This window comes from Hippichthys cyanospilos, chromosome 1 (assembly GCF_059441005.1).
Source record: "Hippichthys cyanospilos isolate Australia breed blue-spotted pipefish chromosome 1, RoL_Hcya_1.0, whole genome shotgun sequence".
NCBI lineage: Eukaryota > Metazoa > Chordata > Actinopteri > Syngnathiformes > Syngnathidae > Hippichthys > Hippichthys cyanospilos.
The window spans coordinates 9,926,210-9,939,418 of record NC_142369.1 but is presented as its reverse complement, the minus strand read 5'-3'; the positions used below and the strand labels follow the sequence as shown (position 1 = coordinate 9,939,418).

At 36.6% G+C, this 13,209-nt stretch overlaps 1 protein-coding gene across 2 annotated transcripts in view; it reads left to right on the top strand.

The window, feature by feature from the left end:
* Window positions 1-13,209, top strand: part of ksr2 (kinase suppressor of ras 2) — a 75,091-nt gene that overhangs the window by 691 nt on the left and 61,191 nt on the right. For both annotated transcript variants that reach the window (XM_088409692.1, XM_088409684.1), the window contains exons 2-3: window positions 8,800-8,940; window positions 11,395-11,545. In XM_088409692.1, the coding sequence (XP_088265818.1) occupies window positions 8,800-8,940; window positions 11,395-11,545 (292 nt within the window). The remainder of the gene's footprint in view (window positions 1-8,799; window positions 8,941-11,394; window positions 11,546-13,209) is intronic.

The following is a 13,209-nucleotide window of genomic DNA, read 5'->3' as shown; positions in this document are numbered from 1 at the left end:
AAAAGCAAAAAGGGAAAAAAGGGGGAGGGGATTGCAGGTGGACATGAGGAAGAAAGAGCCCCCCCATCACGAAGATCCCCCCCCCTCCCTTTTGCTTGTTATGCAAGGGGACCAATCTATGGGAAAAGTACTCGCACTCCGGATTTGAGGACGAGATGGCCTACAAAGTATGTCAGTAAAAAGTAGAATGGAGGGAAAAAGTGCAGATTCTTTTTTTTATTAAATACAAATACAGCACAGAATATTTGCTGTCAAACCATTTCTTCCAGTAAAAACATCATTTGAATCCCAGAATTATCAAATACAAGTCAAAAATAAAATAAAATTTTGCTGTCAAATTTGCAGTACTCTGGACAAAGCGGAAGTAATCATTTGTGTGCCTAAAAAGTAAACATGTACTGACTTTAGGGAGTAAAAGTACAAATGTGTTTTTCTGTCAATTGTATATGAAATGTAGACAGTTACTTCCTATACGTAAAGAAAAGTTACAAACAATTCTCTGGTAACAGTAGAAGTACTCATTCTGTATACTCAACCAAGATAAAAAAAAATGTGGAATCTGATATGTACTTCACATATCGGATTACACTTCCTATCTAGTAGTACTGTACAGTATATTCCAGTAAAAAGTTTAGAATCTAGATGAAGTAGAAGTACTTATTCAACTGCTGCATAAGTCAAAGTGAATAAGAACTAGGTACAAATATGCTACATTTTTTTAACTGTGAAGTATAGGGCAAGAGGCCCACATTCAACTTCTGTAAAAGTAGGAAAGTACAGAAAAAAGTTGCAGTAAGTAAAAACAAAAACAAAAAAAACTTCAACATGTACATAGGTACAAAATTAAAGATGAATGATGCATACAACTGTAAAAATAAATAACCTAATTATGGGTGAAAAAATAACTAACCCAATATTTAGGTCAATTTGAAGCAAATTTCTGTATTAAACAAAACCACAGATTTTTTTAGGTTGTCTTATACCAAACAATGACTTTTTAACATTATGATGACAGACATTTGGTTCAAACTGACAAAGATTGCTTTTTTTGAACCATAATTGGATTGGTTTTTAACCCAACCATTTTTAGAGTGTACTTGAGTAAAAGAATGAAATCCAGGCATAAAAAAATACTTGTGTCCCTTCCATAAAATGCTTTCATTTGTCAATATTGAGCCCAAAGGGGCCAAGCCAATTGACTAACTACATGAATTGCAACTGACTAACTTGGATGAAATTGACACTTTTTTTGTGTGTGACCGCTTCACAGATACAATATACACAAAGGAAGGGAAGTAAAAACCCATCCAATGACATTATAATGTTTTTAGGAGGGGGGTACACTCGTCTGATTGAATACATAATGTATATACGGTACATACAGGGACAAATGTCCATTCACGCACCCAATTACAGCAAAGGACAATTTATAGTGTCCAATACACCTGCCATGCATGTTTTTGGGTGTGGGTGGAAGCTGGGGTGTCCAGAGAAAACCAGGCACGGGGAGAACATGCAAACTTCACAGAAGGCCAGAGCTAGCTGGAATTGAACACAGGTATTTTAAATATGACGCGGACATGCTAACTTTTCACCGTGCCGCTCACAATTCAAGTTGTTCTTTCAAAATCCTTGTAAATTGCTAATAACGTTTTTTTTTTGTCACGTCTGTGTTTTTTAATAAGTCATCAAAATACATAAACACAGATTGTAAGTTATTTTTGATCATAGTTCAATATAATTTCAGTTAAATTTAAGCGATAGCTTGACTTTGAAAATGATTCGTCTCAAGCTAGCAACCCTCCGATGTAAGGATGGCCTCCAGGTTTGGTGGTCTATATTTTTATAAAATATAATTAAATATAATTAAATAAGCACCCTCGTGCAATTTAATCTCATTCATGTTGGCTGTAACAACATTTAAGGTTGCTTGGGGAGACATGGGCAGTTCCCGGTTAGCTAGTTAGCTGTGCTAGCTAGTTAGCCGTGTAAAATAGCACACATGTCTGTAGAAAAACTCTGATGCTTCAATGTTTGAAGAGTACGTCCAATCGCCACCAAATTTCACAGACACTTTCCTACGCTTGTCTTCTTCAACCTGTAATAATATAAAAACGATAATCGCAATATTTTTGGTTGTCACCATGATATGTTTTCCTTATTCGAGCTCATGTTTCGTTTCAATAAAATCCCAAATAGACTAGAGTACCCCTGCTCTGATTGGTGCAAATTAAATAAATATGAACAATGAATGTATAAAATATGGAATACAAATCATTGCAATTGTTGCTTTTATTGCGTTTTTGTTTTGTTGTTATTCACAGCGATGCTAGCTGTGGGCTAAAAGCGATCTCTGAGTCTGTTTGTCCAGCTTTTTTGAGCACTCTAGCACCGATCAGAGGCAAGAGTTTGATCGTTTTTAGATTTTTAGTGACTTGAAGTGGACTGTGAAAATTAATACGGTGGTGGTTGCTGGCTGTTTTAGATGGTAAATCAAGCCAGGAAACATTATAATGCTCGTCTTCAGTATTGTTGTTGTTGTCTCCTCCCAATTTGTTGGGCGTCCCAGAATTCGCTGAAAGCCAATACAAAAAAAACACCTTAAAGCACTTTGGACTTTTTATTGAGGGACAAGTTTAGTGGAACTATTTTTTTTTATAATAACCAGTGTTCAATTCACTTTAGTGGCCCTTAAACATACCAACGGAGAGGGTTGGCGTGGGCGAGTTTGGGCGTGAGCTTGGTAGCGTCTTACTTTTCATTTTGGATGCTTCCAATTTATTTGCGCAGAGGAACAAAGTTATTTCATAGACACACAGAAAAGACCAGAGTCAAAATTATTAGCTCCCTTGATGCTAATAGGCAATTCTGTATCTTTTTTCTTGGATCGTAAGCTGCAATCTTTTGTGATAGTTTTCCACAAGTCTCTGAGCAATCTCAGTCCAATCTTCTTTGTCAAACCTCTCGAGATCCGACAGATTTGATGATCTTCTGCCATGCGGGCCACTCAATAACATTCAGTTTGGCTTTTTGCTGGTAGTTTTTCATAAGGAATGATGAAGACTGTAAGTTGTTATCATGTTGGAAGAGAAAGTGGTAACCCATTCCCAGTTTTGTCAGTTTTTGTCTCATGTGACACAAGGGACATGCTTCCTGTATGTATAGCCATTCGCATTCTGGGTCAGGGGTGTCAAACATACGGCACGCGTGCTGAGGAGCTTTAATCCGGGTCGCAAGATGATACTGTGAAGCATGTTAAAAAAAAAATAGGACCGAGCCAATTAGTGTTAGTAATTAGTATACATATGTGATACATAAAGGACCCAAAAGGAAGATAACTATATTTTAACTTTATCTTTTTTTTTAATTTGCTTTCAAAAATAAAGAATTGACCCCTCGCCGTTCGGGTTCAGACCGGTGTGCAGTGTAAAAATCTACATATAATTAACACTAATTGTTTATAGATATACAGTATGGCAGTGTTTCACAAATAGTGGGGTGCGGTGCAAGATATTGCCAGGAGGGGGCGCAGATGTCCCCAGGGAAAAGGATTTGTTTGTGCCATGTGAAGTGTAATTGTGATAAAATAAGGATGGGCATCTTTTTTCAGACACTCTGAGGCATTTGGGTTTTTTCCTGCTTAGATCAGGGATGTCAAACTCATTTTTTATTGCGGGTCTTTTGAAGGAAAATTAATTCCCAAATTGGTCAGACCAATAAAATCATGGTATATATTTATGTAACGTAAAAACAACAACTTCAACTTTTTTTGTCTGTCAAATAGTAAAAGTACAACATCACTATTAATCATAAAACGTTAACATTACAAATAAAACATTTCAAGCTTTTCGTTTATTAAAAAAATTAGCTCATTTTTATACCTTACAAAACCATCATCTCTCGAGCCAGATGAAACCCATTTGCAGGCCAGAACCGACCCGTGGGCCGTATGTTTGACACCCTTGGCTCACGCAAACCTTTAACCTATTTAAATGCTGTAAAAATGCAGTTAACTGTTTAAAAAAAAAAAAAAATCATTGCTTTTTCCTTGTGTCAATGATAGAGAGGATACACTTTTAGGTATACATTTTTTATCGATAACAATCTTATTTATGGTCGGCGTGGCGAGTGGGAGGGAACAAAATGTTTTCTCTTTCCTAGAGGGGCTTTGCAAAATATTATTGAGAAGCACCGCAGTAGAGCATAATTTTACCGCTTCAGTGGGACAAGGACCTTTTAGTGATGCATCAAAATAATTAGCAAGTTTTGGCAGAGGTTGAGAAAGTGTTTGCGAAAGATAGATGGCAACTATTATTCAGAATAGTATTGCGAAGACTTCCAATTGTCTTTATTCCCATCAAAGTTGGGCGATATGGGCCATAAAATAAAAAAAGTCTATTTATTTGTTTTCAATTATTCTGGCCAGTTAAAATAGTTTAAAGGTTTGATTTATCGAAAAAAAAAATCCTGCGGAAAATATTCACAGAAAAATAATGAAGAGTAATTTGAAATCAGTTTTCATGTAACCTTATCATTCGTAGCTTGCATATAGCTTTGAGATAATCCATTTATTTTGCCATTTTTAGCAGTAAAAATGTAATATTTTGTCTCTAATTAATTTGATATTATTTTTCATTAACAATGAATACAGCAAAACACACTCATTTTCAATCATAAGTATTAACCAAATAATTTAGCTCTCAGATGAATTCATTCAACCCAAAAGAGTCCAGAAATGTAATCCTAGGTACTTATTTGCATAATTTTTTAAAATATTGTCAAGTGTTAGGCTAAAAAGTGCCTAAACATTTAAATGCCATAATTAAGTGCGCAGTCCTTATTGTAAACACATCTTATGGAACAGCCATCCAGCATCCTACCACTATCACGATTTAGCTCATATTCAAATCTTTGATGCTTGGAATAATGATTTCATTGAATTAATTTGATTTATGGCCCAGCTCTAATTTCCAAACACTCCTTTGCCACTGCAACATTTGACACAATATTTTCCAATTATGTTGTCATAATTGTACAAGTATACCTGTGGCACAAGTACGAATACAAATCTGAATCCTGTCATTTATTTCTTTATTCCTAGTGAAAAAAAGACATTTATTCAATATATTTTTGAACATAATCGGCTTATCTGAATTTTATTTTGTCAAATAACATAATTGACACCAGTTTCCAAACATCCAAACCTGATCAGGCCCGAGTTTCTTTGTATCTTCCTCACATTATGTAATCTAGCTTGTTGTTGAATCTTTTCTTTGTTTTTACCCGTTTGAGAACTGTCATTCCAGTCCATAAACCTGCCAGTAAAAAGAAAAAAGACAATGAGTGCCTTTTAAAGTGACTTGAGCGGGGAGCACCTGTAAACGTGCGGTGTTGACGACCCGCCGCGTAGAAACAAACACCATTAAGCGGGTGGTATGGCCACCATAAAGTCACCTCAAGGCCAAGCGCTGCGGACGGGATGGCCTCTCATGTCATGCGGAAGCCATAAAAACAGACGGAGAGCGCCTCGATGCCAACAAGTCCTATTATGTACTTCGTACGGATCATATTGCAACAAGGCGCTCAAGCTTGTACTTGAATCAAATAAGAGAATTAAGGCCATTTTGTCCCATTTTGTAGCTAGCGGAAAACACAAGTACTGCAAGGAAGGGAACCGACGCGAACATTAGAAAGGTTTAGAATTTCCTTTACATGCTTCCTGATCAAAGAATATCTTTTCTTTTTTTGTCTGACTTCCAAGAAGGTGCTACTAAAAGTGATTTGGTTGACGGTAGGGCTGCACAATTATAGGCAATATAATAATCACGAATATTTTGGTCCAAATTGAAATCACGATTATTCGTCATGTTTGGTCAAACGTGTCTATTTATCGCTCTTTTTTTAAACAAGCAGGATATAAACAAGGCTTCAAGGCTTGATACTTACAAATTATAATAATAAACGATCATACATAAAGTGAATAATTAAAACAAATGGCACACAAGGCAACACAGCTAACTTACTTGCAAACCTATGCGAAAAATGAAGCCTACTTAGAACAAAGCACATTATTTACTTTTAAGCAAAGTTTAATCAATTAGCAGTCAAAATGTCATTTTCGGTCATCTCAAACCAAATGTGTTCAAATTGGATTTTTCAAAATGGGTCTCAATTGACAGCTAGCACTGTATACATTAGGAATCAGGTGCGAAACTCATCACCATTTCACATGATGTTATTGTGGCAACGAACTACATTGCTTATGGCGGTTCGCCGGCTGAAATAGACTACCGTGACCTAAATACAGTAAACAACTCCCCACCACATTGGGGAGAGATGAGGAGCCTGTTAAAAAACGCTTGGAAGAATTTAAATTGATTCTATTGGGATTCTCTACCTCTGTTAGAGAGGTGTTGTTTGTATGCTGTAGACTCCATATACTGCCACCTAGAGTATGGGAGAATATATTCTGAATGCGAGGTAAAGCCGCACGGAGTATAAAGCGTTGCAAAACGCGTGCTGGCGCATCTAGCATTAACCAAGCTAGACTTTTACTGCAGGCTTGTTTTTTAGCGAATTTCAATACTAGGCAAATGCAGAAAAAAACAGGGGAATTTTTCCTTGTAGGGGGAAGAAAGAAAGAGGGAAAGGCTTCATTGCATGAAGATATTTTCACACTGGGGGGTATTTTTGCACTTGTAGGTTTCGTTGTCGGAGTTTTATACCGTATGTATACTCGCTACAGTATGTGTGCCTGTGTGTGTATCAAGATGGCAGCTCTGTTGAGGGACCCCTCAGTTTATTTTCTGGCTGAAGTGTTAGTGTTCCATTAATGCGAGATTCATTGTGGCCCGTTTCCAAGGGGACGGCCGACGCGGTGATTGCTTTTTAAAGAGCCGCGCCGCACATGAGATGTAATCGAGCCCGGCCGCTTCACACGCTTCCAAATGGGACAAATAAAGCTTTGTTTGTCACTTGTACTCTTGATAGCCGCTCTCCTCAAAGAACATTATTTGGTGCTGGAAAAATCTTGCGCCACATCATCAAATCAGCATATGAAACTAAGTCAGGGGTGTTCAGACTTTTTCTTTGTGGGCCGCATACAGAAAAATGGAGTGTCATTAGTTTTTGGTTGTTTTTTTTTTGCTTTATCTTATTAAACAGTCAATAAAAGCGATTACATGTGGTCTATATAATGTAGTTATTAAAATAAAAATATACAACAAGACTTTCTGTTAAAAGTGATTGAAATAAATTGATTTCACACTTTGAACAGTGACAACAATCAAGTCATTTTCTTAATTTTTCAAATTGAACCATGTCAAAATGTATTTAAGACAAAGGATGCTGGCAGATTGTGATGCTTGTGTGAAATGTACATCTAAGGCAAGAGAGTCACATTTTGCAGAACTAAAAACTTGGGCTTTTTTTACCCAAATGTTTGGTTTGTTGATAGCAACAATTTTTACACGCAAAAAAAAAAGACACATTCATGAAAATCAGTTGAGAAATGAACAATTACGGCTAAGTTAATGTCCCTGTGTTGCTTTTGAAGAGAATGTTGCCCCTACCAACATGGCTGCCGGTTTGATTAACTTGCGCCCAAATGAGGCTCTTAATCACCTCACATTGTTTTATGGCACCGGTGTGCACTTCTTTTGTTTTATTAAAGCTCCTCCATCTCATTTGAACATAGTTCTTTGTTCTCAGCACACAAATTCCCCCCGATGGTGGCAAAACACTACTTTTGACTAAATTTGCTAAAGTCAGGTTGCAAGATGAGTAAAATTATGGGAACATGTTTAAATAACATACAGTTAAAAAAGTGAGATAGCTTTTGGTTTATATATGTAAATAAATCAATAGTCTACTGTACTTATGAGCAAATGATCAGTTTGTGCTGTTCAAAGCAAATCACAAACTGTTTCAATTCACACATTGAAAAAAAAAAAAAGAGTATGTTGTCAATTCATTCCACGTCTAATGATGACATAAATTGACCAATTTGGACAAACATTGCAAGCTCAATATACGCTAAATAGAAGTGAAAAAAATGGTCAAACATGCTTATTATTATTTTAATCTTTTGAATATGAATACAGTAATCATGCATTGATCACCTAAAATCTTTCCAAATGATTCCTGCAAATGTTTGAAAAAAAATTGTGGAAAATATTTCCAGGCATTTACCATGAACTTTGACAGAAAAATACAAGAGAAACTCTTCAAACTTACCAAGATGTCTTTTCAAAAATGTATAGCTTAGAACATAAAGAAATGCACTGCAGAATTTTCCACACATTTATCTTGAATTTTTTTGTAAATTTGGCAAAAACTTTTCCAAAAATCTACCATACATGTATCCCTAAATTCACTGTGACTTTTCCAATCGTTTTCAAGAAATCTCTGGAACCTTTTTAGAAATTTACAGTTTCCAGAAATTTACCATTTTTCCCGAAAATTACATGAAATGTTTCCATATGAACATTTCCAAAAAGACTGTTAAAATTTCCACTTCACTTTTCGTGAACTTTACAAGAAATTCACATGAAAGATTCCAGGAAATTTAAAGAAATTTACTGACTACAGTTGGCAAAATTTACTGTGAACGTTTCCTGACATTCACCGTCAACTTAGCCAGAATTCTTCTTGGAACGGTTCCCTAAATGCACCCGAAACTTATCAACAAACTTACAGAAAATTTCCTGTGCACCTTTCTATAAATGTACCACTAGCCAACCTTAGATGAGCATAATCGGTGAAAATTTGTTTTCATTCTCTCGCGTTCTTGTTTGTCAGGGTAAGCTGGTGAAGTATTTCAGCCGTCAGCTGTCGTGCAAGCGCAAAGTGGCCTTAGAGGAGCGCGGCAGCGAGCTGGACGACTTCCCTCGCCTGGGCCACTGGTTCCGCATCGTCAACCTAAGAAAGGAGGTCGCGCAGGTGAGAGTGGCAATACGCAAATTGTGTGGTCAAAATCAGTTTGAAAATGGAAAAACACATAAGGTGACGGAAATCCAATCCAGCTACATTTTTTTTGTTTGTTTTGCTTTTGTCGGGTAGTTTGTTAGGCAACTTGGTAGCAGGGATGTAATCATTTGGATTTTTGATTTTTTTAGTTTTTTTAATTACATTTGGCTGTTTCATTTTAAATTCAGTTAATTGTAGTTATTTTTAGAGCAGGTTTTTCAGTCTATATTGAGACAGAAATTTTTAAGTGTTAGTAGGTGTTTGGAATTGTTGAAATATGGAAAATGCTTTTTTTTTTTTACTTCAATAACAAATTTGTTTTTCAAAATACATTTTTGCTTATTTCATTTGTTTTCATAAACAACAATAACTTTGCTCTTTAGGTCGTTTCAGTTCCACTTCTGGCACACTTATGCTAGCTGTTGCTTACAGATGAAGATATGACAATTATGGCATAAACATTTTACACACTTTAATGAATGAGTTAATTTCATCAATTTAATCAATGAGTGGAAGTTTGATTTTTTTTTCAAAGGGACAGTGTGTAAGATTTAGACCGATTTTCCTTCAAAAGGATATGAATTAAATACATTTAAAAAACTTGCGAATGAATGTGTCCAACAGTATGTTTTGAATATAATCACAGTTGGAGTTCTCATTAAATGCTATTACATGGGGGGTGGCACTTCTCCGAACGTGGCCATGTTTGTTATAGCTACGGATAATGGTAAATGCAGCACCTGCCTCACATCCTGCTGTCCATAATGAAAAACTTTCTAAATCTTACACACTATCCCTATAAGTTCCACTGTATTAATCAGGCACATATCCAAATCCATGAGAAAAATGGCTGTCTTTTGTACATACTGACTCATAAATTAATGCATACAAAATAATGACATTTGGTAAATAATAGTAAAGCAAATCAATCTGAGTCATTCGCGCTGACATTTTTGACAGCGAGCTTACTCTATACATCAACAGCTGGTAGTTTGCAACGTGAATGTCCAATTTGTTCATATATTATTTTAAGAAATTGGACTGACAGGCTTATGACTGTAGCTTGCAAGGTAATGACATGCAACTCCTAATCCATTTATTGTTTGAAAATTGTTTATATAAATTATAAATGTTTAAGAGATTAACCGCGTACAGTAAATAAGTAATCAATAAATAATATACAAATATTTATTTGTAATGAATCTTTATTTCATAGTAGGACTCCACTTGAGCTTTCGTGTGCGCACAAAGACCAATCGTAAAGGGTTTTCCATAACTGCAGTGCTTTTTTCTGCCAGTAGAAGTCACTCACTGTACAGAAGCATCCCAAAATGACGAATTTCTCCTAGAAATTGGCCCTAAATGGCCCACAAAAGCATCATTTGAGCATCACTAAAAATGCACATACATTATCCTTAAGGTTGAAGCCTGACAGTTATGTCGGCGCGGCATGTTGGTGACGGGCGTGGGAAAGTGGATCCAAAACGCAGGGAGCCAGGACGAGATGAGCTCAACAAAAAATTTTTTTGCTCGTAGAAGCAGGGTGTAACAGGAAAAATACCAGATCAAAAGTAACAACAGATATAAAAAGCAAAAACCAAACTCATGGGGAGGACAACAACAGGAAGACAGGGAATTCTCGGAACCGGAACAAGTACTGCGAACGGCAAACACAATGACATTACACATAGACATTAGACAATGACCCGACAACTAACTGTAACTAAACCGGGACTTAAATAAACTAGACAATAATTACGCAAGCACGAAACAGCTGGACGGAATGAGAGTCGGGGAAAGTAGATTGGACGAGACACTGGGGCTAGAACTTTCTGATGACAGTTGACACAAATTACACTGGCCGACAGGCGGAGGGAAATAACACGAAACCGAAATGAACTGAAACGACACAAAATAAACCCACAACAGAAAAGACCTAACAGACCGTGACACTGATGACCTATTGAATGCTTCAGTTTGGCGTTCATTTTTCTGCTTTGTGCATACGTGATGTGAATGACTCTCAGATCGACCTACTTTACCTGGTATCTTGGAATGACGTCATCCCAATTTGCATATTCAATTCAAATCTACAAATTCAAAGGAAAGATTTATGCTTTTCACACTCGTAAGTTTTCCATTTGTAACCTCAACACAATATAGTCTTATGAAAACATATCAAATAACACACTTTAGAGCTCTTGCAATCCCTGGCTTATCAGGATACAAACTATCCGCCAGGTATAGCGCAACTATACTATATAAGACCTTTCTTCTTGAAATATATCTTACGGTTTCAAGCACATGTTTGATTCATTCGCTTCTGATGACGTTGAACACGCCTCCTAATTTGACCGACACCATAGCACTAAGTAACCCCGCCCATTTGAACGCTGAATCTGACTGAATCGATGTTGTGTCTGGCAGGACATGAGCCCCGCAGGGGTGACACTGGAGGGCCTCCTGGACATGAGCGAACAGCAAGTGTGCGAACTGTTGCAAAAGTTCGGTGCCAACGGGGAGGAATGTGCCCGCCTCAACGCCTCGCTGGCCAGCCTCAGAAGGGCGCATCAGCTCGGTAAGCTCCATGGAGGTAGCTTTGCCAATAATGCTGCTTAATAGAAAAAGCAATAAAGCAGTCAGTGGGTGACGACGTGGAAAGTGGTCATACCGTTTTTTTAAGCCTACTAAATTAAATAAAATGTCAAAAGTGAACCGAGTTTGAGTGTATTGGTTTCAAAGGCAGGTGTATTTCCCCTTTCTTCCTGTGGGGGGCAGTAACTGCACGTCAAAGTGCCAGACAGCTGGTATACAAACAGAAGGCAAAAAAGACGTGTGTGTTCTTTCTGTCGATGTTTCACCCTCAAATAAATATAATTAATGTAATTCACTACGCCAAAGTGTGTGCATCCCCTTGAACCATTTTACATGGTTTAAAGGAACTCGAAAAGTATCCTTGCCTAGAACAAGTCCGGACGTTTTTTTTAAACCAACAATAAATAATGATTTTATTTTCATTTCGACTTAAAAATGGCTTAAAAAAGGGATGATTTTAGTTGGACAGGGACATACCAAGCATTACAGTGTTAACTCGTTTTTTTTTTGCAATTAAAACCCCTTGACTTTTTCCTGACTGCTAACATGGAATTGTTTTGACTTTTTTTTTTTAATCATTTTTTGGAGAAAGAAGCTATATCATGTCAGAATGTTTTTTTTGTCCGCAAAAAAGTTGGATGTCTTCTCGCCAAATTAACAAGTGCAAGAAGTGTAAAGATCACTTTAGTTATGTATTATAAAAACAACTGTTCTATCCATCCAACCATCCATCATTCATAGCTGTTCATCCTCACTAGGCTCACTAGCTTGCTGGTGCCTATCCCAGCTGTCTGCAGGCAGTAGGCTGGGGACATTTCCGAGTATAATGAAATGAAGATAGTTTGCATGATTTATAAGTGTAAAACATATTTTTAATGACGGCATTCTAAGCAAGTTTGATATGCTATGAAAAGCGTAAATTAAAATGGTATGGAAGGATTTGCAAACATTTGCAAAACCCTCAAAGATAATAATAATGTTCAAAATGAACGTAGACATATTTTCTTAGCATTTTTCAACTTTACCAGTTGTTTTTTGTTATTGATTTTTCCGAGTCATCAAAAGAGTAATGTCGTTCCTGGTTTAATTTGTACTTTAGTTTTTTTTGTTTTTTTTTGGCTCTGTATAAAACCAGTTTACTATTTATTATTAGTAGCAATAGTCTGGTGCATTGGACCCACAGGGGCTTTGAGTTTTTAATTTTTCCATTTTTTTCAACACCTTCAACCAATAGCAAAAGTTATTTATGTATAAACTAGGCTGTGGAATAACAAACAAAGGGCAGGCTGCAAATTGCCCGCAGGCCATATTTGCACAATTTAAAATTGAGAATCTTAACTGGTCTATTACAAATTAAATGAGGTTATGTAAATCAATTATCAAAATGATGGAATAATTAGACGATCGATTACTTGTCAATTTATCGTTGCACTTCAAAACTGTGGTCAGTTCACAATGAACAATAAAAGCAGCACAAAAGATAGAAACAACTTTTAAAGAGTTGGATTGGCTTCCTTTTGGGGCGTGGGTGGCTGGAGTGGAACGTTGCTATGACATCAGCTTTTTAATTGAAAACAATTAGCGGAAACACATCTGCTTTCCATTAACTACCTCAGTCTTCTGATCACTACAATGATGAAAACATTT